Genomic DNA, 27,661 nt, shown 5'->3' with positions numbered 1-27,661 from the left:
TAAACTAATGACTAAGAAAAGCATGCATACACATATGCAATAACATAACCCAAGAGAATTAAATAATATGCCAATACAGCCACAGACACCATTCAACCCTCAAACCCTGGTTGGAGGAAGGAAATAGCACTGAGGTCCCCTCTCCCCCAAACAGGCTGCGAAGTTTTACAAAGTTGACTGGTAAAATTCACCACGTAGTGGATGGATTTGCCCTTGGTAGAAATAAACCAAGAGATTGCTTGTAAATGTGTGATCGAAGAATTTGTGACTCCCAGAACTCTTTTCAAGGTGACCCACATGTAATCTCGGGGATGCAGGGCTCGAAAATGATTGCAAATTAGTAAACTGAAACCTAATCAATTGACTTGTATCTTGGGTAGAGAAAGCCTATGTGCACAGAATGGGGATGGTCAGCTGGAGGCCCACCAAGGACAGCTCAAGGACTCAGGGCCTGGTGCTGTTATTCCAGCACTGTCCAGAGAAGATGGAGACTAAATGTGTGAAACACCTTCCACTTAACAGAGAGCTGTGCTCCGTATGAGCAAGAAAAAGGCTGGAGCACAGGACAGCATGGGGGTTAAAATCAAAAGCTTTAGCATCCAAATCTGGGTGAAAATCCTGGCCTCTCTGTTTGCAAATGATGCAGCCTTAGATGTCTGTCCCCTTTCTGAACCTCAGTTTCTTCTGTATGCAATATAGGTACTGATTATATAATCCTAGGCTTGTGCTGAGGATTAAACGAGAATGTGTAAAGAGCTTTATCTTAATGTTCAGGTAATCTGAGAAAAGTATCTCCCATGCTCGGCTCCAGGGGTGTCAGGTGCTCAGCTGAAGCAAAGAGACATCAGTTGATTCTAAGCATAGGGGCCCCGTGCTCTAGCAGTGTCTCTAAGTTAAGGACCATTCCCTTTAGAGAGAACTCCTTTCTGTAAAAGGCAACTGTGGTTTTAAGTAGCATTTTATTGTCCATATTTATGTCAGAGCTTGGACTTTACCTGTAAGAGATAGAGACCTTTTAAAGGGTTTTACACATTGACATATAGATCATGATTTCCATTTTGTAAATGTGTTTCTAGGAGTGGTATGGAGAAGAATGAAAGGTGGGAAGAGAGTGAAGAGATTAGAAACAGAGCCAGTTTAGGGGACCATCGCCAAGGCCCAGGCTAAGCCTGAGGCCTCAGAATAAACTGAGGTGGGGAGAAGAGGCTAAGGACAAGGCAGTGGAAATGATTGGCATATAAAAGTGAAATGGATGGGAGATGTTAATGAAGAATGAGGGAGGAAGTGAGAAGTGAGGAATGAGGAGGCTAAGCAAGAATTTGTGCAAACTCAGCCTCAGCAAATTTTGGTGCAGGGGCTAAGACATACACAGAGGTAAGTAATGCAGTTACATCAGAAGGCTGATTTCATCTTTTTGTCGGGAAAGTGACAAGGAGGTTTGGGCATAAGAGTTTGAGGTGCCTGTTGATGTCCAAGTGAGATGTTTAGTAAGCAGGTAAATGAAACTCATGGAGAAAGCACGTAAATGTGTTTGTGTGTGGGGGTGAGTGGGTAGGTGGGTGTATAACAGGAAAGAAAGCAACACTGAAATGATGCAACAAAATCAAGTCAAATAGGGGCTGAAATCTTTCATGGATGTTAATAATTTAGTGAAAGAAGTTTCAGTGCATGAAAGTAAAAAGTCTGGTTGTTGTGGGTTGAGGAGGAAATGAAGAGGAGGGGATCTGAGTCCGCCAAGGCTACTGTAACAAAGCACCACAGGCTGATTGGCTTAAAAAATGGGAATTTATTATGTCATATTGGGGGCTAAAATTCCAAAATCAAGGTGTCTGCAGGACCATGCTGTCTCCAAAGTCATGCCTTCCAGGTTCTTGCGGTGCTTGCCAGCAATCCATAACTCCATCTCTACCTCTGTCTCAGGTCCATCTGTCTCCTGTCATCTCCTCCCTCCTATCACTATGTCCAGATCTCCTCTGCCTATAAGGACTTCAGTCATTCCAGATTAAGGCCCACCCTGATTCCGTTTGGCTTCATCTTAGTAGAGTCTTCAAGTATCCCATTTACAAATGAGTTCACACCCACAGGACTAGGGTTTAGGACTTGAGCATGTCTTCATGGGGGACATGATTCATTCCATATAAGGAGGATGAGATAAGAGCGAATGCTCACAGTTCTTTGAAGAACTTTGGCTCTGAAGAGAAAAAGTAAAAAGGAAGTAACTAGATTGTGAAGTGTGGGAGAGAGGAAGAGCCCAGATAAGGCAGGAGAAGACAGGATTCAAACCATAGTACAAATTATCAGCCACGTGCATGGGGAGGGTTCCTCAAGGCAAGAGGGAGCGAATCTCATTGGGGTCAGATGGTCTAACTTTTTGGATACTTGTGCTAATTGATCGATGTTGAGCTTATTGTCAACAAAACATCTGCATGACTTGCAATGGGAAAAATAGTAATTACACGGACAAGTCCATATATGAGTATATGAATAAATGTCGGAAAGAGTTGTATGGAAAGTGAAATGCTGACAGAGTTTCAGAGACAGCAGGAAAGAACAGATAGATGAGAAGGGGATGTTATTGAGGAGGAACCGGATTTGATTTTCATGAAGTTTGAATAGTTGGAGGACAAGAAAGATTGATTTGTTCCAGAGAATCAGAGATACACAGTATATATTTGTATATATAAGTGATGTTCAATCACAAGTGTGTGTTATGTAATTCAACAATTTCATCTTTGAATCCTCTGCTTGCTTCCTGAATCCTATTTCTTCATGAATTGCAATCTCGAACAGGATCTTTTATGACATACTGAATGTTTCTTTCCTTCACATCGAGAACATTCTCAACAAATTATGCCTCTAAATTTCTTCATCTGTGATAGTCATTTTTTTTTATGAATTTTATACCCATTAGGTCTTTGAGGACCATTTTAATTTTCAATAGTAAAGTGACATTGGGTAAACTTTGGTTGTGTTTATATACCAAGACCTGATTTTGTCTTCTCAGATCAACTTGAGAAGAGCTCTAGGGTTTCATGTTTCTAGTGTATTCATAGAAGAAATGTGATTTCTGAAATTTCAAAACATAGTCCAACACTGCATTTTCTTCCTCATGTTCTTATGCTAAGAATTGAAAACAGTACTTCAGATATGATCTGATCACTTCGGGGCACAGCAGAATGTATGTATCTCAAGTGCAGACTCTGTCTACATGACCAGAGTTCACACTTGTACTTGCTTTCACTAGCAGCAATTTAACCCTTTAGCTCATTTTGTGCTTCTTCTCATCTAATTTCCTAGGTCTCTGTTTGTCTGAAAGGCTTATTGTAACCAATGCCTGCTGACCAAAGTGCCATGCAGAACCCAGTTCCAGGTTTGGGACTCTCACCTTGGAAAGAATTCAGAGACAAGAGGGGGTCAGTAGAAATAAGTAGTAAAGCTTTTTGAAGAAAAAGAGAAAGAAAACACACTAAAGATATAATGTGGGCATGTTCGAGGAGAAGCATGCACTGAGTGGGAGTGAGTTACCTTGTTATATAGGAAAGTTTTGCTGATGGCAGATTTCCATAGTAACCTTTGAACACCAGGGGTTTAAAAGGTTTGTATTAACCATGTTTTGCATTAACTAGGTGTCTCCTTTGTTCTAGAAAGAGAAAGCCATCACAGTTCTCAGAACTTGTGACCTGCCTTTGCCTATCTGAAATCTGTCTTTGGGCAGGTATTCAGTAACCTTCATGACTCCATGCTTTTTGTCATTAACTGAAAATTTTTGCTTTTGGCCCATGCTTTTATGAGTGTTTATGGTTTGGGGATGTTTCAGAGCTTTGGGGGAAATTTTGGTTCCATGAAGTCTGCAGTTGAAGCTTTGCAGGTTTGTATTAACTCTTTTGAAACTGAATAGAAGACCAGGGACCACAGCCTTGGTGCCCTATGCTATCCTGACTCAGTATCAAGGCAGGAACAAGGGAAATAATTGCCTTTTAACCAAAGCTAGGATATTACTGGCAAGCATCAATATAGCACTTTAGACTTGGGAGAGTTGTTTGCAGGAGTCCTGTTGGTTGTTCCTCTTCACAGACCCTGAAAGGGCACATGGGGTCTTTTGAGGTGAATCCACTCACGTCCAGCAAGGACTTCAAAGGTTGCTGAGGTCTTGAGTTGCATACATAATTTTCTAAGTTCATCTTCTCATGCATAATGTTTCATTTGTTCCTTTTAGAGTAACTGTGAGATGGAAGGAGATAAAAAGGAAAAGCATAACAATAAATCATTTCTCTTAATAGACCCTGTGTCCCAAATGACTCTACTAAAATAGGTTTGCAGAGTAGCAGTTAATCAAAATTTCTTGATGAAAATAAGTGGCTTTAGGTGGACTTTTCCCACCTTTTATTCTAAAGATACCCAAAGGTAGTTAGGGTCCCCTACCCCTCCTCTACTTTGTTCTCCTGAATATGGTGAAATCTTAAGTTTCAGACAAACTAAGAAGAGACCACATTGACGAATTCTGGGTCTCACCCTTGCTCTAAGAGCATACATGAGGTTTTTCTGTTTTGTTTTTTTTTTCTTAGTATTATTTCTTTATTCTTTGGGACAGACATGGTTCTTGCTAACCACATGACTATCCCTGAGCCCTTTTGGCCTCCATAACCTGGAACCGCTGACCTGCCTGCTCAGTCATTTCAACAGCAGGCCTCCCTTTCTTATATTCCCTTTAACTATCCTTTGTATTTCCTGTTTTTACTGTAAATTTTACTGGGAATTTTGACAAAGATTTACTGAGTAATTCCTAAGTGCTAGTCAGTGTGTTAGCTGTTTGCATACATCTTCTACTCTGATTTACACAGCAACATCAAATTGCTGTTATTATGCCTGTTTTGAGAGATAAAAGAACAGACCCGGAGAAACTTCTCTAGCACCACACAGCTAGTGTGTGGATCTCATAGAGCCAGCCCACTAAAACATCTTGCCTTCTATTGGTACTTACAGAGGAACTTGTGCATTCTTCCAAAGAAAGTCAAAATCTATGAAGAGTTTGCCCTTGAACAGGTAGATTCAAACCAAAGAGAAAGGAAACAAGACAGAGTGCAGAAAGCCAAATCTTCAGCTGACAATTTCCTGCCTATCCCTAGGTGCCACCATAATTTGCATCATTTTCTGATGGCTAAAATCCACCATTACCATTACCCCCAAATGTTCTACCCATTATTGTTTTGACATGTTTGTAGCACACCTGCCACTCACAAATTGAATTAAGTCTGATCTTATTCTCAGTGTGACCCTGGGGCATGAACAGAAATGCAAGTGCCCCTTGAGGCTTAGGTAAGGAACCATTGACTAGAGGCTGAAGACAGCCCTCACACATGTTTTAATGCACAATGCTGGCTCCTACCATGATTTGTTTGGTTTATAAGAATTTTAAATTCACTGCCAACATTTAAAGTTTGAGAAGCTTCCCACTGATGTTCCAGAGACTGACCTACTGGTTCTGCATTCCTGTGAACGGCATAATCACCTGTTGCTAATGGTTACGGCTGCCCCCCTTTAGGAAGGACATGAGCTTTCAAACACTCTGCATTTTTCCCTGAACTGAAGTTGTGTGTCAGGCCCCAGTTATCATCTTACACGAAACAGGTTTCACTCATTTTTACTACCTGCCTGGTCCCTGTAGGCATTTGAGTTTGTATCTGCTGCTTTAAACAACTTTGGAGAGGCGCTTTCTTTTTTTTTTTAGTTTTCAGATGAGATGAAAAATATTCTTGGTAGTGTGCCTCTCAGCATCAAATGAAATAGGAAGCTTTTTGTCCACTGCTATTTGTGAGAGGCTTTTATTCTCACCGTGCTATTTGTATATTCCAGCACTTTGACACAAGGTCATGAAATTGATGGAGACAAGATGCCAAGGTGTGTAAGACAGACAGTAGTTAGCATTGATGGAGAGACTTCAGAATCTGCCACTTTCACCTTGAAAATGAAAACAGAGAGAAATAATGTTCTATAGGAATATAGAGTTTCTTCAGGACAGGATCTGAGTTTGGTCTTCATTTCTCTTTGGCTACTTGAATTTTGCTTGTAAAATCTTGAGTGTGCATACTTAAATTTTGTTAGGTAGCTGCCTAACACTCAAAGATGTGCTTTTAACCAGAAACAAAGAACCTCTCCCAGATCCTCAATGTATGTCTCCTAAATATTGGCCCTCAAACTACAGATGTTGGAGAATGTATGTCTTTACAATTTTGATGAATAGATCTCAAAGAGTATGTGTGCAGATGAATATTTGATTTACATAAAACAGATATGATTTGACATGGTTGTTTTTCTCTAAATCAAAAGAGTTGGATACAAAATCTTAAAATTAAAATTTTCACGATGTATGACATAGTATGAGACTTCCAACAAGGGAATAATGGCTTGTTGTATAAAGAGATGAATTCACTTGCCCAAAGCTACATGTTGTGTGAGGGACAAAGATGAAAACTAAAATAAGAGTACTTGCTACCATTTTCTAAGCATTTACTATAGATCCAGGCACCACGCTAAGTGATTTCCTACATAATCTCATTGAATTTTCTCAATAATGCTGTAATGTCAGTGGTAGCGCTATTTCAATATTAAAATTGAGCACACTAGGGATCTCAGAAATGAATATTTGCTCCAGCTAATACTTATTCCAGAACAAATCTGGGATTCGAATGCCATGTCCTTAAATGACTTCTTCACACTTCTTGAATGCTTGTCATGCTACCCCAATTAATAATTGGAATATTATTTTCCTTTTCAGTAAACCCAGAGTCATAGATATTTAAATAGATCATGAAATATAATATTAATTTTGAGTATTTCTTGGGTGATTCTTTGACTTCTTTGTGCCTATAGAGAGAAACCAATACTTATCAACCCCTTTGTGTTTTTGTTATCAAATTGTTGCATCAGAGTATACTTTTTCCTGAATATCTATGCATGAGGCTGTGATACCCAGCTCCTATTTTCAGGTCCATTATTCTATCCTGTGCTTAACTGAGGTAGTGTGTGAGGCTGGCTGACCTGTGTGCAATTCTCAGACAGCTTAAGACTGATTCAGTTCAGCTCAGTTTGACATATGTTTGTTGCATGTCAACTCAATCTAGATATTGGATAGATATTTGGTATACTAAGAATGTGACTTGAATCCTGTCCCTTCTGCCATGTGACTTAGGCAAGTTATCTCTGTGCTTCAGTTTTCTTTGGAAATGATGATAAATATGCTCACTGTATAGGGCTGTTGAAAGGACAAAATGCATGTGTGTGTGTGTGTGTGTGTGTGTGTGTGTGTGTGTATTCCACTAGTATATTTCTGGCTCAAATTTGTAATCAATTCAAAGCCAATTTCTTACCATCAAATTTTACTCTCAGCCAAGTGAGACTCTTAGCCTGAGGCCAAAAACACAACTTGGAATAACGGAAAACACAATGACTTAAGCTTATTCATTTTAAACTTTCCTGTCAAAGGATGACTAGCCATTCCCCACAGACATAAATAAAAACAGAGCCAGAGTCCTTAAGTGCATCAGAACTTTGAAAAGCAGAACACAATGAAAAGCAACCAACCAGCAATGATGAAGACTTGTTTTTACCTTGAGTGAAAAGGTGATAAGGAATGTTCAAAGCTGATTAAAACCTGTTGGCAGGTGGCTGAAACAAGTCCTTAGAGTGATTTCAAGTGGGGTTTGTGATGTCTATTTCAAGTTAGTTACTGAGATAGACAATCTCTTTATGGGAAAGAGAGGTGATGTTTCATCTCAGATTAGTGCCGCATTGGTTGCGTGGGTTACTCTTTGATATGGCAAGCAGTGGTAATCCTGGCAATCTATCTGTGCTTCTGGAAAGGCATTTAGGGAAGAAGTGAAATCCACTTGTTTTCGGAAGCTGGTCATGGGCTTTGTAATTGGCCCTCCCTGCCTCTCACACATCCTTGTGAGATTTAAGACCGTCTGTTACCCCTCCTCCATCCCAGCCCTGCTGCGACCACCCAACCACATTTGAAAAGAGGGGTTTTGGCAGACAAGTCCCTAGATGATCCCCATTTTTCCCTTCCTTTTTTTTTTTTTTTCTTAAATTTATGTTTTGCAGGACAAATGATACTGGCCTTCTTTCCTTCAAAGACCACTTGCCTGTCACTCAGATAGTTATCACTGATACCAACAGATCAAACTCAGAAGCTGCTTGGAGAATTGGTCCCTTGCGTTGCTATGGTGACCGTGAGTACTAAACTGAAAGAAGCTTTCTTTCTGCATTGCATACGTGCATAAGCGCAAGATGTTTTTACTCCCTTTATCCCTTTTCCCTGCAGTGGCCCCCAGTCTTGAAAATTATTCACATGCCCAGTGCTTTCCTGTCCCCCACTCCAAACCAATAAACCATGCTTAAGGATTTTTTCATTTACAGGACACTTCTGGAATGCGGTCTCATTTTATACAGAAGCCTCTTACCTCCACTTCCCTACCTTCCATGCGGAGTTCAGTGCTGATATTTCCTTCTTTTTTAAAACCACGGCTTTATCTGGAGTTTTCCTAGAAAACCTTGGCATTAAAGACTTCATCCGACTTGAAATAAGCTGTAAGTGCCCTCATTTATGAATTTACTCTAACTAGTCAAGAGAACGCATTTTAGTCTTTATCTTTGACACAAACAACGGGTGGGTATTTGGACCTTGCACTGGACATCTGTAAAATCAGGAGTGATAATCTCTAGGGTTCCTGTTATGCTTCATGATTTATTGTCACATATCAGTATCTAATTAAGCAGTCATTCTGTCTTCAAAATCATGCATTTCAAAAATTTCCTTACATACTTATTATGGGTGTCCCATATCTGTCCCAGGAGGATTCCTTAGCCTGACTTTAAGCTGTCATGCCATAAGACATTTTCTTTAAATTTCTATGAAAAGCTAATGAATTATTAATATGCCTTCTATTCATATTCAGGTATTACTTTTTCTGTTGCACTTTGCTCCAAAAGTAATCCCCTGTCTTGCTTCCCACCACTGTGAGTGGGTGACTATCCAATCAGAAGTCCCTTGGTTTTTCTACCACTCTACCATGAGCAGCACAGATCTAGTGAATTTGACAGCTGGAGTGGATCATCTTTTCACATTCCTTCCCTTTTAGACATTTTACGTTCAGTAATAATCAGGAAGTGAAATGAAAAAGCCTAGACATTCAGAGAGTGAAATTTTCTATTACTGAACTTTATATATGGAGTAATCTTGCCATCAATAATATATAACTGTACCAAAAAAGGGAAAGAAAATGTAATGGATTAATGCTTTTTTAGTTACATTAATGTATTTTTTATAGAAAGGGAAAAAAACATACTTACATATTCATTTGTTTCTGTAATAATAAGAAATAATAATAATATTAAAGTTTCTCTTCCTGAGCCTTAGCTTCTACAACTTTGCCAATGACTTCAGTAACATTGATTTTCATCACATCTTCATGTTCAAAAGAGACTATAGTCTCATTTGTCCAACCTATCTTCTCTCATACTGATCAAAGAAGGGTTTTTATTTTAATTTTATATTTGAAAAGCTTTATTTCACATGAAGCACTAGATTACATAAAAATTTGGGTCAGTTCCATTGAGATTCATAAAAATTCCATTTTGCAATAAATTCCATAAATTGCAGTACTGTCTATATCTTTTTTTCAGGGTCATTCTTAACAACTTTCAAATATGTCTGTAGTTGAAAATTTGTACTAAAATATTTTCATCAGAAGATTCGTCATAGATTTATTCTCTATTTGGTGAAAAATCTTACAACGTTTCTTAGGGTTTAGAATGATTTGAGCCCTCTTTGGGGGCAATTTGTGTCTCCAGTCCCTGGGGCACTATACATCCATGCACTTAAAACAATAGATTGGAGTAAAAAATGATAGCACAGTAACTATAAAGATGAGAAATGAAAACTTGAGTTCTGACTCTCAAAAAGAAACACATATAGTTGAGCCTGCATGTTCAGGGCCAACAGCATGTCTGGAATACTCTATTAATTTCTGCATAGAATATAATATTAAAGGGTAAGTAATAAAATGTGCTACCTTGGAGCTTACTTATACACAGTTAAAACTTAAACTGTAACCTAGCACTTGTAAGAAGTTAGACCACTCCCCAATTTTTTTGAGTTGAGGGGCACTTACCACTGCATAGTTTAGAAATTGCTGGTGCATGGTGATGATGATGATGATGATGGTGAAGAAGGAGGAGAAGGAGGAGGAGGAGGAAGAGGAGGAGGATGAGAAGGAAAAGGAGAAGAAATTAATAATTAAGACTAATTTTAGTCATTCTGTTATTGTTTTTAGATTCTGGGTATCAGTGCACCCCCTTATTTCTTATACACAAGGTGAATTGCTCCCAAAGCCTGGCTTTCATTACACCTTTGACTGTAAAGACTTGTGCTTGCCATTCATCTATCAAAGTCTAAGTGAATTTTTTGCATAGCCTGATAGAGGCAATTGATCATATCACAATAATGATTTGACAGCATGAAATCTTGCAAGCGGAAGTCATGTCTTAGCAACAGAAATGTGGAAATTCGAGAGTGCCAGAGAAGGAGACAAAAGAGCTGGCTAGAGGAGACGGTGCATGGTATTTGTTTAAGTCTCTCACAAATCATCAAGCAGTTAAGTGTTTCTTTTGCAGTTACAGCATAATACCTACAAGGGAAGAGATCTCCTTAATTGGTAGTTTTAACTTCCTTTTACTCCAATGATTTAGACTAATTATGGGAGGAAGCACTTGCGGCTTTGGTGTGAATAAGATGCCCTCATTCTTATCTTGGCCAAGCTCTGACAGCGGGGCATTGAGTACCAACCATTTCATAATATGGTTATAATAACCTTGACATAAATTTAATAAAATCTGACCTCACAGCCTTTTGATTCATTAAAACACTGGTAAATGTCATGATATATTACCATAAGGTAATGAGGGCTGATTTAGTGTTAATTACACATCAATGTCTAAATTGTTCATACTTGGTGGCATTGATTTTGTCCTCTGGGTTGTACAAAAAGCCCTTTTAATGGAAGTTATTAAATTTGAAAAAAAGTTAAAATCCATTGATGTAATTTTTTGCTGTACACATTTGTGACCCAGATTGGAGAACATATACTTTCCAAAACAAGAACACATTGTATAAAAATTTTAAAGGTGCAAGGCCTTGTATTTTCCAATTATTTTACTATTATTATTATTACTATTTAAAGGGAAAATAAAGCCCAAATTGAAGAGGGGATTTTGCATTCCTCCTTAACAGTTATACCCATGCTATGTATTTTCGGCAGGTGGAATTTTTACCCTAAAGGGTTCATAACAAGAAACCTGTACAGATCAGCTCCTTGGAAAGGAAATCGCCTTTTAACAGATGAGCAGCTCAGAATGGATTCTGCTCCTGTCCCCAAGGAGTGTTCTTCTATAACTATCTGAGCAGTAGTTTCTGATGTTGATATGTCCGATTTATTGAATGGAAACAACAGGTTTCTGTGAACTTTTCCATTCCTCACCTTCTGGGTCATTTGTAACCAACACATTTGGGTTTTTTGGCCTTGGAGTTAGTCAATATCCATGAAAAGGAAGAGACTTCCCTATGTTCTCAAGTCTTAGTAAATGCATTTCAAATGGAACTAAGGAAAAAAATAACTATTTTGACAATTATGTCACAATACATGTACAACGGCCAAGATTTTAGAGTCAAATGTGGATTCAAAGTTCAGTTCCTCCAAGTTGAATTTGGGAGCTGTCTTGGGCTCTCCTTCACCCCTTCAGTACTTATTTATGCAAAACAGGATTGCCAATACCCACAAATCCACCAGGCATATTTGACTGTGATTTCCAGAAAACCTTATCTGAACTGGCAGCCCCAATCATGGGAACTTCCTGGTCCTGGGACATGTGCCTCTAAATCGTTAGCTGGGACCTGGTAGGTAACTGGTTCAAGTCAGCAGCTTAACCGTGTTATCAGTGATCTAATATATCTGCCTGTCCCTGCTCTGACTTCTGAGTATTAACCTCATTCTGAGGCTGGTTCCTCTCTGGGAAAGCCACAGCCCAGGTGGGGGGACATCACTTCTCCCCCAGACTTCCAAGACATGTGCAAGTCTTCTAACCACCCCGGAACTAAAGACTGTGACCAGGGGAGAAAGATTGCAGATCGGTTGATGCCAGGGCCCACCCTAGACCTCATGCTGAGGATGGCTTTCTCTAAAGCCCATGGACAAAGTGAAGGGGAAGAGGGTTCCGCAAAGCAAAGTCTGGGTGTTGTTAGAAAGGGAGCTGGGGTGATTCCCTGAACCTATTGTCAGGATTAAAATACATTATATATAAATCCCTGGAAAGGAGTATGGACCCAATGAATGGCTGTTCTTATTCTGGACATATTGAAAGTATTCATTATTGTTATCACTATTATTTTAGGTAGAGTTGTAATTCCAGTACTGTTTGCTGTGAGCTGATAGAGGATGTGTCACTATCCCTTTCTCTTACTGATGGAGACATAAACTTTTGCACATCTTATTCTAATTCCCTTGCTGCTTTCTAATAAAACAGTTGAATCTCTAATCCATTTCAGTGTGAATTAAATGGAAATAGAAACAAAAATTTCCTGAGTTGCTTAGTGAGAATCGGAGAAAACAGAGATGATTTTACATATGCATAAGATGCTATACTATGCTATGTTATGCTATGCTATAACATATACCCGCATGAAGACACTTAAGTCCTGGTTTTCAGGGTTATCATATCAAAAATGTTACCAGATGTGATGTTAACTTGAAGATAACATCCTAAGAGAATAGTAAAAATTAATAATAATAATAATCAGTATATTTATGGTAAACTTGTGCCAGACACTACTAAATACCTCACCTTTGTTGTTTCACTTTGTTTTGGAGCACACCTATCTATGATCATCACTGTATTGTACTATCATTATAATTCTTCCACCTATGTGCAGAGGAGGGAACTCACTGAGGGAGGGAAAGCAGCTCCCCTAGAAATCATCAAGCTCCTAAGGGGTAGAATCCAGATTTCAACCCAGTCTATCTCCTTTTCAGAGCAACTCCCCTACTGCTTTGCAAAACTGCCTCAAAAATGGAGAATGTTAGGGCTGCAAGAGAACATGGAATTATTTTCCTCCAGGTTTTGAGGTATCCAGAAAGTCTCTGAAATTGTATGCAAAACTGTATGGTATCTTTTTCTGGAGAGAGGAACCACAGCTGCCATCAGATCTGCAAAGTCTCCACATCTCCAAAATGTTTAAAAGCATTATTTCAGTCCATGTTCCTCCTTTTACAGATAAACACATCGAAAATCAGCGAGGTCAATCGACTACTTGCAGGTCTTGCAAATTCTTCATTCTGTACCAGGTCCCGGAGAGCACTTTCTGCCTGACACTGGTGGGGGGAGGGGGGTGGCTGAGAACCCAGAAATGCAAGTCAGGTCAGGAATGGAAGTCAGGTTCAGAGCTTAGCACCAGGAGCCGTAGGGCAGTGAGGGAACTAAGAATTCTCTACAAGGCACAGTAGTCAGTTCCTCCTGCCCAAATCGGGAAGAATTTCATACAGGAGTTTTTCTTGGAAGCTTTCCCTGCCCTTCCCTCTTCTCCCCACTACTCCCATCTCCCACAGCCTGATGCAATTAGGAAGTCTCCTTTTGTTCTCCTAGGGGTACTGGGTAGCAACTCGCTTTGGCACTTTCTGCCAGTAAATAGTCCTCTCCTTTGTCAGTCTTCTCCAAGTAAACCGTAAGCTCATCATGTCTCATTCATCTCTGAATTCTCAGTGCCTTGCACAGAATCTGGCTCCATAAAAACTGGTAAAAGCCTGAGGTGGTTATTTATTTATCTTGAACCATAAAGGAGCAGAAGTGGGGAAAGGAGAGGCCAGAGGGTATGTTCATGAGCGAGGCAGTGCTGTGAGTGATTTCCTTCCTTCCAATCCAGGGGTTGGGTTATATCACCTCCTCCAGCAGGTCAAGAGCAAGCTTAGGTTTAACTTCCCCACTCAAGTTTTCCATCTGCAAAATCACTAGCTGACACTGGATGTATCATTTGTTTACTTACATTTTATTCATATGATTCTTTCCAGTCATCTATGTTCTAAATTTTTGCTTTGACTGAATGTTTAATTGGACGTCATACCTTTTGAGTGCAGGGGCTATCTGGTATGAAGGTGGTTTAAAATATGAACCACATCATCTGGATTCAAATTCCAACTCTGCCCCTTCCTGGTTGGGACAATTTATTTAACTATTTGTGTCTCATTTCCTTCACCTGCAAAATATTTGTCTCATAAAACTGTAGTGAAACTTCATTGGGTTGACTCATGAAAAATGCTTAGAAGAGTATCTGGCTCATGGCAAACACTCAATAAATATTAGCTATTATTATTGAATTTCACTGATTCCCCTAGTTCTAGAAGGAATGGATTGAACAGAGTAGATCTTTAACAGTTACTTGAATTAAATTAAATAAAAAGATTTTCCAGGGAACTTTATATCTTAATAAACTTAATACTCTGAAGAGAACTTCAAAAGTGCATCTGGTACATACAATGTAGCAATGCTCTCTTGAGTATACCTTTAATTTAGCGAGAGCTTCCTGTGTACGAGGTAGGGGCTGGGTACTGGGTATACAATAAATGAGGCACTTAGAAGGTGTGTTCATTGGGAATTTGCAGACTAGTGGGGGAGCAGATGTAAACAGATCACTATTCAACAGAGGGGGGAAACGTTAGTGCAGAATTAAATGCAGACAAGAAACCCAACCTGGGGCAGGATGGCAGGGGCGATGGGCATTTTTTTATTTTATGATTACAGAGGCTTTTTAAAATTTTGCATGCAAAATCACTGGGGACATTCCTCGGGGATACCCACAAGAGTGTGCTGTCCAGGTAGAACTTAATATCTACAAGATCAGCTTTGCAGGAAGGCTTTTTACAAAATATTTAGCATTCCTTTCTCACATTTTCACCAATCTTGGAGCTGCAATGTTTTGAGAAAAATAAATTGGGACTCAGCCATGTCTCAGTCAGTGCAAGTTTGATTTTGAGATGTACAGGACTGCAAGGGGTGCTGTCAAATATGTAAGAAGCAAGGGATGGCTCAAGGGGCCACTTCACTCTTCATTCATCCTTTAATTGTTTGCACCCAATTTGTTCCCTTTGTTTCCTTCAAAGCCAAAGCCAGTTTGCCTGCATTGATGAAATATGAAACTAAGGCAATCACCCATCATCTCTAGCTCTTATTGACTACATACTGTGCACCAAGCAGTTGTATGACCTCAGTCTCACTGCCTTTCTTTAACATCTGAGAGAGCTCAGGTTCACCAGAAAGCAAATCCTTCCAGCTCTGAGTTACTTGAATTCCGCCTCTGAGGGCTTCTTATACCAAGTATGGCTTTCTGTTGGGGTTAAAGGCTGGGGAGGGAATGGCTCAGGATGGCGTTTGATCTTTTTATCTCTGATAATTCAGATCCAGCAATTGATAACTTTGCCAGTCACCTATTTCCTGTCGGGGGAGTGGAAGAGGGCTTCAGAAATGCAAGGTTCTGAGAAGGAAGGAAAGGTCTGCTACATAAAGGCTCCAGTTACTGACCCTGCTTCCACTCAACCTCCATTTATAATTCCCCTCTTCACTTCAGTGAGATTTAGAAAATCCATGTGTAATGACAGAACATATAAGAGGATATACCCAATAGGGCAAAATGGTGATAAATTCTGCCTTTGAAGTCAAATCCTTTTTGTTTTCTGGGAAACCTTGAGCAGATTAGTTATATTTCCCTGAACTTTTGTTTTCTCACAAATTCAGTGGTAATACAAATAACACCTTTTTCATGGAGCTCTTTTGAGGATGAAAATGAGAGAATCCACTTAACTATAAGCACAATGTCACAGAGTTAATGTTCTTGTTGTGCTGCCCCTTCCTTCTCTCCCTCTTTTGATCACTATACTGTCACCTCTACCATCATCAACATCATCACTATCAACACCATCATCATCATCATCATCACTATCATCACCATCATCACCACCATTATCACCATCACCATCATCATCAACATCCATATCATCACCATGGCCATCGTCACTATCATCACCATCACCATCATCACCATCATCATCATCAGTATGGGTATTATTCCTTAATGGCTGTCCGCCAGATTCCTTGATATGTAGATTGTTGTAGAGGGGCAGAAAGAGTAGCAGAAGGCCCCCAGTCTTGATGGCAAGAGTCTTGGGTCAGATTCTTGGGATGACCACTTGTAGCTACATCTCCTTGTGCAAGGCACTTCAAGTTTTTGAGCTCCTTCTGTTTATTTAATTTTTTAAATCATGTGATACACTGAAACTTGTATCACATGTATTAATGAAACAACGTGGAGGGGAGGGCGTTAGGCTTCCCAAGGCATGGGTTTTCTCCCAGCTAGAGTGGAGGTGCCGAGCTCAATGAATGACTATAGATATTCAGGAGGGTACCGCTAAAGCCATAGTAGATGCAAAGAACCCAGAACCTGCACAATGATGCAGGTTTTCAGATCAGCATTGGAGGCACAGGTCTCTACTGCATTTTGGGAATTTGCAAAACAAAGACCAACTGGGCCACACACACAAGTTCAGGACCATCGTGGATCCTCAGTATTTGGAAGTTACTGTTAATGATCATTTCAATGCTGCAGGAATTTCAATGGAAGTCCTCTCTCTTGTACTTTATATTTATAATCTTGTCTCCCATTCATTACAGACAGACATGTGCCCTAAATAGTCAGATAACTTCTTTCATCCTTCCTCCTGTTTTCCTCTCTGATTTCAGCTCCGTCTGAGATCACATTTGCCATCGATGTTGGGAATGGCCCCATGGAGCTCACAGTGCAGTCTCCTTCTCTGCTGAATGACAACCAATGGCACTACGTCCGGGCTGAGAGGAACCTCAAGGAGACTTCGCTCCAGGTGGACAGCCTCCCAAGGAGGGTCAGGGAGACTTCGGAGGAGGGCCATTACCGATTGCAGCTCAACACCCAATTGTTTGTAGGTAGGGGATATGTTGAGGTGCCCTTCCAGTAAGGCCACCATGTGACCAGGTCTCTGAAAACTGCTCTTTCATTTTAGGCCTGGGAAATAATTAAAATATGCCAAAAGGCATTTATAATCATAAATTTAATTTTACAAAGTCTTCCTTTCTGGCTTCATTAGTTATATCAATAAGAGATCATGACACCTCTTAGCAACTTTTGAGGTGGTCTCAGACTCTTTTCTATCATTTTCCCTTGTATATGTTACCTTCAGATGTCAAGGGATACCTTCTCTTTTCCATCCTTCTAATCAAAATTTACTCTTAGGAAAAGGATGTTAATGGTGAGCTACACCTTAATAGATACAGATTCTAAGACAACAGACAACCTTCCTAAAAATATCTACCTCCTGATAATTATTGGTAACAGTTTAATGGAATATGTCATGCCATTTCGAAGGGATTTCCTTCCATCTACAGTAATGTGGTGGTGGGAGGAGGGATTCTTTTTACACCAGGGGGCCCCCTTGATACTCACTAATAGCCCTCAAGGTAGGTGGTTGCCTTACAGCTTGCAGAAGAAAGCCTCCTTGCTCACCACACAGTTATCTCACCATGAGTCTTCCCCAGTGAGACTTGAAATTAACCTTCAACCAGATTGTTTGCCGGAATGGGCTACCTCTGCTGGTGGTGGAGAGTGGAGTTGTTGGACAACATTCAATGAATCACTCCATACAGTTATCAAGCACGCATTTGGCACCTTGTTGTACGGTGGGGATTGAAAGATGGATTGTGCAAGGTCACTGCTCTCAGCATGAAGGGCTGTGGGGAGACAGACCACAGACAGAAAGACGGACACAGACAGAAAGGGATTATTTCAACCATATTAGCCCAGGTGGAAAGGGTCAACCTTGTATCTTTAATTTAGAAAGGATTTTTAAAAAGCGAGTTTAACAGGGATTGTAAAACTTTAAAATACAAAATAGGACCTCAGATGTTAGAAATATTGTAATATCAAAACCAAGAGGCTGTTCCAATATAAAACTTGAAAACTTGCTTATGACAGTGATATAAATGAGTGCCAAAATTTACCAGTCCATCCATATTTAGCTTTCTTTCCTCATTTTTTTTTACCAGATTCTCCCACTACATATCTCCAGTGATAATGAAATGCCATCAGCAATCAATGGGGATTTCTTAGTTGCTTCATTTCCATTTGAGTTTGTGTAACTTTTTAACTCTGAGGAAAAGAATCGCTAAAGGCATACCCCCTAAAAGAACAGAATAACAAAATATGAGAATGTCATATTTGCTCTCCTCATATATTTTTTCATCTGTCAATTTTTACATTTCCACCAGAAGCTAAAAGATAAGTGATTAAAATCAGTTTTATGATTACAAGTCATTTACTTAATTAATAACCCACATAAGTGATATGATGTACTATTAAAATATTTTTTAAAATTTGTATTGCTGTTTTAATTCTATTTAAAAAGCATTTTATTTCTCTAAGGAAGCTTGTTAATATCGAAACTTAATACCATTTTTGGTAGAATCCAAGTTATTTTGCAATTTTCATTAATTATATTCCATGTCAAATTTAATTTATCATCAGGCAGTATTTATGAATCCTTCTGGCTGAGAGGAGTATATAAAGATAGAATATTTTTATCTTTTCATGCAAATTTCATGTAGCTGTGAAATTATCATATGGCCTGAATATGTGATAAAAGTTGTGCAAGTCAAAAGGGAAAGGATGCAGCTGTGTTTCATGGTGAGGTTTTTAACTGCAGACAGTTCCCTTAAATTGATCACAAATGCAATGAGTTGTAAAAACTCCTCAACGTGTCAGGAGAAGATCATGCTGGAGCTGGAGCTGAGGTCAGCTGTGGTGAAAGCACCTGCTTCTGTTATGTTTCATTCTGCTAAGTCCCATCTCGGATGTTACTCAGCTTTATTGAATTTGTCTTAATGTACTTGAAGGAAAAAGTACCGTTGGGAGTCATTTCAGGCTATTGGTTGGAATTTCGTTGCTTAGTCTTCAGTGATGTGCCCATTTAGAAATGCCAGGTGGCCAAAAATGCTGAAGCCCCAACATTTCCATTTTGTAAATTCCAATTCTTAAAAAAAAAAAAAAAAAAAAAATCTACTTAGCTATAGCAGCCAAACTGAAGAATTGCATCCCCTATCATTCAGACATTTGGAGACCCTGGGTATTTATATTTCCTAGGCAGGAGAAGGTATCATCTGTGTTCATACTTCTTTTCTGGGGTATATTGAGTGAGGTATTACTTAAATATTAATTTGGATAGGTCTGTCTAGATACCTCTGGCCATTGAAGGATCTTTTGATCAAGATGTTGAGCACCTTTCAGCATTTAAATCACTTGCCTTGCCACCATAGTCATGAGTGCTTGCTGAGTACCATAAATGGGTTGAATTTTATACACTAGGATGCACCTTTAAGCACTGGTCCCATCATGGAGATGTGACAGGATGGAGTGTTGATACGTGATGCAACACATGCTAGGTTTCCAGAATCAATATTTTAACTGCGGGCTATTTTATCACCATAGTAGTTAGGGAGTTCGGCAGCCCTATGCTGTTTCATTGATCACATTTCTTTAACAGAGTAGGAGAAAGTGCAAGGCAGAGATTCTGAAATGAATTTTACACACCTGTGGTATTGTCCCTACTGGAGATCCTGCTGGGAACCCCCCTTCTGCTTTGCTTTCTCTATGACATGCCTTACAACATTGTGCGGGGCAGGAAAAGTACAAGCACTCACACCCTCCTGTCCCTGGAAGTGTAATGAGGAGGTCTGAGGAGGAATTCAAGGTCAGCGGAAAGCAGACCATAAGACTTAGTAGAAAAGTAATTAGTCTACATGTTCTCATTACCGTTATCTAAAAATGCAAATGAATAGTCTTGGTAGCTGATCTCTTATGACTTGATGACCTGCAATCTGCAAGTATATTATCAGGGATGACAATCACTCTTCTCACCAAGCCCTTGTGGGCCACATCCAATGAACAATTAGGCAAGGGTTGAAAGGACCAGCCATTTACACTCATGTATAATTATTTTAAATTAATGTTCTTAAGCAAATTTTATTCTTCATTCCTCCCAGGGATTAACCATAAAACAGTGCTTCCTTGTCTCCTATCCTTGTCCTAAAGGTTCTATAGAGACCAGTGGGTTATTCAGCGTCTACTACACATCATTTTACCTCATTCCCATTTGACAGTCTTTTATCTCAAATTAGAATGGACTTCTCACCCCACTCCACCAATCTACCTGGAAGATTCTTTTTCATTGATGATACACATTTCAATGCTTCACATTAACTGTCTTCTCTCCAGGGAGTTTATTCTGGTACTCATCACTCCCCACCCCACCCCTCATTTTCATCAGCATTGTACCAGCAATATGTCTATAAGTACACTCATAATGGTGTGTTATAATTTCCTGGTTACTGCCTCTCTCACGTATAGTGGTTTCCTTGTAGGGCAACATAATGCCCAATTTCTCTTTATATCCTTGGGATCTAGTGTAGGTTCCCTGATATATGTAGTGTTCAGTAAATGCCCGGAGCATTAATGAAGGAGAATGAATGCATAATTTCATGGTTTTAAGCAAATCACTTACCTTCGCTGCAACTCAGTTTTTCCATCTGCTGACTGGGCCTAATAATCAACACTTTGCAATCAGTTGCAAAGAATGTGCATGTTTTCTTCTCCCATTTGGGATCTCCAATTAAGGGTTATTAAATAAGAGTTATAGGCAAAAGATCATTTCAAAAGGGGAGTGATTTGTGTTTCTACTTCACTGGGATAAAGAAGCACTTATTTTTTTTTTTTTTTAAGAATTATTTTCTGTCAGAGCAGTCTCAGCTTTATAGAAAAATCATGCAGAGAGTACAGAGGTCCCATAGACCACCTCCACACCCACCGTTTTCCCTATTATTTACATTTTTAATTAGTGTGGTATCTTTGTGACAATTGAAGCAATGTTATAATTATATTATTAACTGTTGTCCATAGCTAACATTAGGATTTACTCTTTAAGTTGTACAATCCTATGGGTTTTTAAAATGTCATGTTCTGGTAATATGTATACAAGCTACAATTTCCCATTTTAACCACTTTAAAGTAGTCAATTCAGTGATGTTAATTATTTTCACAATTTCGTGCTACCGTCACCATCATCCATTACCAAAACTTTTCCATCACCCCAAACATTATGCTTTAATAATGACACTTTTACCTGGAAATTTGGGGGATTTGACATTGAAAGGACATTTTTCACTGGTGTAATAGCCTAAGGGGAGGGATCCTGCCCCAGGTTGGCTTTTATTCCTTTTTCCCCAAAATCAGCAAAAGTGATGACAGTACATGTTGATGTGCCTTCTAGTTTCCTAGGGCTGTTGCAAAGGAGAACCCCAAACTTGTTGTATTAAAAAAGAGAAATGTATTTTCTCACATGTCCAGAGTCCAGAAGTTTCTAGTCAAGGGGCTGGCAGGGCCATGCTTCTCTGAAATCTCGAGGGGAGGCTCCTTCTTTGCCTCTTCCAGCTTCTGGTGGATGCCACTCCTTGGGGTTCCACAGCTGGTAGCTGCCTCCAGTCTCTTCTTCTCTCCTAAGGGCATGACTCTGCTTTAAGAGCCCGCACTGCTCCAATAGGACCCCATCTTAACTTACGCCATCTGCAATAACTCTATTTCCAGGGAAGGCTGATTTCTGAGGTACTGGGCCTAGGATTTCAACTTATCTTTTGGGGGGATGCAGTTCAATCACAGTAATGTGTGACTGTCTCACAAGCTAGAGGTAGGGCCTTTCTAAAAGGGAAAGTTGCGATTGCTGTTTCCATAGCAACCATCTCCAGAGGAGAGGAATTTTCATAAACCCCATCTTCAAATTGCATCTGGCATAGACATGGTGGCTTTTGAGGTGTTATTGCCAGATTTGTATTTCCCTCTTGCTCTGTTCAATAAGGACGGGCTTATTTTGAGAAAATTCCATCAGATCTGGTAGTGGAGAATGTGCCCAGACCAGAGATGGCTGCTCCATTTGTGATTCAAAGATACCTTTGTTTTCATGAAATGATCTGACAGTCAACCAAATCCATTACACATCTGTAGCTCAGTCTGAAAAGCCATGATCCTTTCTTAGCTACTGCCCTTTTCTTAGATTTGCTGCGAATAATGCAGCAATAAAAAGCCAAACTGTGTTTTTTTATTAGAATAATTTTTATTAGAATAATTTTTTCTTCATTTCTTCCAGAAATTATCCATTAAATAACACTTTCATTTTGTCCTACTTTCTTGTCTAAAGACCCTTTAAAGACCAGCGGGTTCTTCACAACTGAATTTTCATCATGTGCTGAGTGAGGGTGAAGCACTGGCTGTTGTCCCAACCCAACCTTCCACTTGTTTCTCTGTGCTCTTGTTCCTTCCCCCCTCATATTCTTATTCTGATGTCAATCATCCAACAAGAATTTTCTGAATGTACATTCTGTTCTCAACCTTGGGCTAAGCAGTGGGAACGGGAAGATAAATAATCAGCATTGGCTATTTAAGGAATACAGGCTATGAGGAATAATGGATTCAAAAGAGATCCTTAGCATGGATCTCTTTTGAATGGATACACCACTGGGGTGTATTTCCCAGTGGCTTGAGCAGGGCAGAGGGAAGGTTACCCCTAACTCTACCTGGAGCCTCCATTGCTCATGCATGGTGAAAAATATTAGCCTCTTTCTTTTTTAAAACTGGGGAAGTAAGGTTAATATGAAAATTAGTAGAGACTCTGAGGGAATCAGCCTTTGGAACGCAGCCTGGAACTCCAGCGCACACTCAGTTGTAGAGAGCAAATTACTTCCCTTGGTTTAGCCAGTCATTGGCTCATTCAGACGTCACTGAACCCACCCCTAGTCAGGTTTAGAGGCACACAACCAAAGCCCAAATTCCTCAAGACCCCAGAGAAACCAGCATTTCCCTGCCCTGCTGCCTACTCAGGTAACTTCAAGTGGACATTCTCTTACGTAGCCTCAGGGATACTCTTTACCCCACCAACCCTCTGCACTGCTCCAGGGTCCCACAACATGCCTGGATTTACCTTCAAACAGTAGGATGGTGCCCCTTGCAACTATGGGCACAGCTATTGTCTCCTTTCCATTCTGCTCCCTGGCCCCATAAACCTTTGTTCTCAAGGATCCCTTCTCTCAGTCCTTTCACCCCCCATCATTCCCTGGGGAAATTAAAGCTGCAAAGATGCAGCTCAGGGCTGCTGGCAGGATCGGGTCAGCCGAAGCCAGATTTAGGTGTAGGATGCCTGCAGCTCACCTATACAGCCACAAACAGGAAATAGTCCCTGCCCTAGAGGACATGCCCCCAACCTCTAGTAACTCAGTGGAGGGCAATGGGCTGCCTTGACACAAACACACACACATTGTGCAGTATTATGTGTTTGCTCTGGTGCCGTCATTCTTTTTATCCCTTTGCTTATTCACTCTCCTTTTATATCTCTCTTCTCTTCTTCAATGTCACCTTGTTTTCCACCTCTTGATTCCTGACAATCATATAACTTCTAGGTACCTGCACTCTCGGTAGAACAATGAGGATGACAGTGTGTACAGCTTGTCTCATGCTTACAAAAGAGTAAAAGTCCTCTGGTTATTTCAGTTTTCAGTGTATTCATTATTATTATTGTTATTATCATTATCTGTCCCAGTCAAATTATACCATAGGGCAAACACAGTTTCTATCGCAGGTTTATACTTTCTCATGATAATTAACATAATTTTAATTGATACGAGCATCACATGATAAAGTATAATCTCCATAAAGGTAAAACCACAAATGTCAGGCGAATAGAAAATGAACATATGTCAAAGATTTTATTCAACCCACTAATTAAAGAGAGAACCAGTAAGATGTTATTACCTGTTCAAAGAACATCTGAAACACTAAGGAATTTGTAGGCAATTTAACCAAAACAAAAATGTTAGGAGAAATGTGTTGGGTTCATATAAAAATAGGTCATGTCCAACAGGCTGTCTTTGGAGTTATCTGTCACACTGGACAGAAATTATTCACCTCTTCACTGGCCAAATATCACCCTTGTTTGTTGCTTTATAATTCCAAGTTTTGGATCATTTTTTGGACAGAGAATCACTACTCAAATTCGATGATATTGCACTGTGTTTTTCTTTATGTTCCATCACCTCCACAAGCAGGAATGAGAAAAAGCCCTGCAGAGATCATTGCATAATTGCATAAATATCAGGAAGTTCTAACAGAATGGCTCCTGAGAACTACTTGGCCCTGATCTGCTCCTGCAACTTTCCTTTTCCTGACAACTAATATATCCCTGCAGGACTCCCACCCCCTGCCTCCACCTTTGGCTTGGAGGCTGCATCCTTGTTCTTTTGGAAGTTGATGAGTGACAGCTATATTGTAGGTTTCAGATTTAAACTTGGGGAGAGGACTGTGATTGCTCAGTCTGACTTTCTATAGCAATGCCAATAGAATCCATTAATCCCAAAGACATCAAGGAGTTTACGATGTGGATGGGGCTTGATGGTTAGGGTTTCTATTGTAGGCTTTTGGTGTATCTTGGGGCTCCCTGAGCTCATTATACTATCCTTTTGGGCCAGGTGACACTATGAGTAGGGATAAATTTTTAAGTCTTATCCCTGTAGGCTTTTTCTTTCTCTACTTATTTCTTTGAGTGAGTCTGTTGTTGAGCTCCTGAGGGGCTATCTGTTCTGGGCAGGGTCACACTGGAGAAAACTAATCAGGATTTCAGGGAATCCTGACACAGCTGCCCACTGGGCAAGGACTCAGCCAGGCCACCAGCCAGGAAGGAGGAGGTAGATCCTCCAGCTGATGAACCAGACATCATCTAGTGCTTCTTCAAGGAGGACAACAATTCCTCCTCTTTCACAATAGCCTTTTGCAACTTTCCTACTTTAAGAGTGTTTTTGATAGTCATTTTACCTGATTTCATCTCCAAAATCATTGGCAGAGGGGAGCCTAATGAGGTGGGACTTGGCTCTCACTTTTAGGCAGGATGGCCCTCTTCCTTATACATGAGGAAATGACTATTCCAAACCATGATTGGGAGGATGGTGGCATTCTTGCCGTGTTACCTTGGTGATCTTTAGAAGAACCACCAAATGTGGTGCAAAACAAGAGTTCACAAGATTTTTGGGGCCACTATTTCAGCTACCTTTAGCCGCAGTGGGATTTGTTCCCTGTTAATCCACATTAGCAACAAGAAACAGAGGTAGGATTCAGATGCTTGCTTGTTTCCTTTCCTCCTGAATTGTAAATCATAAGCAAGTTGACATTTGTGTAGAATGCACATGTATCTCTAGGTTTGGGCAAAATGTGTCCTGCCACCATTTTGCTAAATAGAAGGAAGGCGTTTGTTCTTTGCCTTTTGTCTCCAAAAAAAAGAGCAAGCCCCTTTGCATAAAACCCGAGGGGTGAGATAAATAATCCATACACACACCAACCCTCATACAAAACACGAACACACTTACACTGAAAAAGGTGAGTTCCCCGATATCCAAATACCACATGAATTAACAAAGGGCTTTTGGAGATATATATGATTCTATACCAAGAAGTTTCTTTTGAGACTTGATACTGGAAATCAGCTCTTAAATGACTTTTAGGAGAAGAAGATGGACAACATATTTAGACAATATGCATAATAAATGAAGTAACTTATTTTAAGTTATGCTGTCAATATGCAAGCACATATTGGCTTTAAAATTCTTCAGTAATATCCTAGTCCCCTTTATAGAGGTAACCAATAATATTTAGTGCAGTATGAAAGTTTTGGGACCTTGTTTGATGTATTCACATATATCAAAGTATTCTTGGGAAACATTATGCAGCTTTATTCTTTGTGGATATTTTTATATAAACAATATGCTAATATGTATTATACCACAGCTTACTGTTTTTCTTTGTTTTTCTCTTTATTTTTTACTTAATGTATTTCTGGAAAATCTTACCATATGAGTGTAAATTCACATTCCTTTAAACTGCTGCATAAATTTTACAGTAAGGGCACACAATAGTTTGTTTAACTTGCTTCTTATATGGAATTTGGGCCCTTTACAGTTTTTTCACTATTGCAAACAATGCAGTAAAAATATCTTTGCGCACATGTATATATGTCTTCCTGCTGCATTACCCAGCTTAAAGGATATAGTGCTTTTCATTTCAATTTGAAGACCATGAGAGTATCTGTTTTCCTCATGTTTGCCATTATTATATTTTCATAGTTGTAATGTTTTTCTATCTGATAAAAATAAAAAGTAACTCATTGTTTTGACATTTCCCCATTATTTAATGGAAAATTTAATTAATGGGCAAGTAATAATTTCCCAATTGTTGAAATACATGTTTTTCTGTTTATATTCACTTTTGTGAATTGCTTTTTCATTTCCATTGCAAACTTTCAAAATTTGTTTATATATTTATTTTTTCTTAATGGTTTGAAGGAGTTCCTTACATATTCTAGATATTACACCCTAGTTTATTATGTAGGTTACAATTATTTCCAGTCTCTCAGTCATCTTCTGACTTTATTTTATGTAACTGAATACAGTAATTTTAATTTTTACAAACATGTCTATTGAAGTTTTGCTTATTTATAATTTTGTAGCCTTATTTAAATGTATTATTTTATATCTAATACTTTTAGCTTTGTTTGTTTGTTTCATCATTTGGTTTGTTGTTTCTCTGTGTCTTTAATTCATCTTGAATTTATTTAAGGATTTGAGGCAGAGTTTGTAACATTATGTATTTTCCAGAATGGGTAGACAATTTTCCTATCTCCATTTATTGTATGATTTCTCTTTCCCCCAGTGATTTAGAAGCCCAATATATATTATACCATACAAAATGCCCACTTTGCAAAGAATTCATTTCAGGATTCCCTACTCTATTTTATTTAAATAGATTTTGTTTTTCCAAAATCCTGCAACAATACCACATTTGTGCTGGGTTTGGCTTTGGGCAAAGCACCCAGCCACACTCCACCCTCCACACACAAATAAGTCACCCTTTGTTCTTTGTAACACTGTGTTATCTATTCTCAAGCATTTTTTCCTCTTTTCAATTTTAGAATTAGCTTTTCGTGTTCTATGAAAATGATTTTTTCTTGGGCTATTGATCGGAATTTTATTGCCATATAGATTATAACAACACATTATTGAGTCGTAAAGAAACATGATCTATCTCTAAATTTATTCTTTTGAACCATCAGTAAGTATTATTGTTTTCTTCATATGCACAATGATCTAGTGAAATTTATTTCTGGGTGTTTGGCTACTTTTGTGATGAAATAGGATCATTTTTCTTGCTATTACATTTTTTAATTGGTTATTGTTGCTATATGGTTGCTATATGGGATCATTATTGATTTTTCTATATTAATATTTATTTCCAACCACATTCTAATATTTCCATTTTAATTGTAACAGTTTGTCATTATTATTTTGGGGGGTGTTTGAGTAGACAACTATACTATGTGCAAATAATGAAGTAGTATGTCTTCCTTTCTAGTATTTATGCAAAGTGCCTGAAATGTTATTAAGTGTTACAGTA

At 39.1% G+C, this 27,661-nt stretch overlaps 1 protein-coding gene across 1 annotated transcript in view; it reads left to right on the top strand.

Annotated features, from left to right (window-relative positions):
- The window catches only part of CNTNAP5 (contactin associated protein family member 5), an 860,113-nt gene that overhangs the window by 701,977 nt on the left and 130,475 nt on the right, over nucleotides 1–27,661 (top strand). Inside the window, 3 exon segments of the mRNA XM_037849799.1 lie at nucleotides 8,104–8,231; nucleotides 8,419–8,589; nucleotides 16,840–17,058. Of these exon segments, the coding sequence (XP_037705727.1) occupies nucleotides 8,104–8,231; nucleotides 8,419–8,589; nucleotides 16,840–17,058 (518 nt within the window).

The sequence above is a fragment of the Choloepus didactylus genome, chromosome 9, assembly GCF_015220235.1.
Source record: "Choloepus didactylus isolate mChoDid1 chromosome 9, mChoDid1.pri, whole genome shotgun sequence".
Classification (NCBI taxonomy): domain Eukaryota; kingdom Metazoa; phylum Chordata; class Mammalia; order Pilosa; family Megalonychidae; genus Choloepus; species Choloepus didactylus.
Note: the sequence above shows the minus strand (reverse complement) of the source record. Positions and strands in the feature narration are given on the sequence as shown.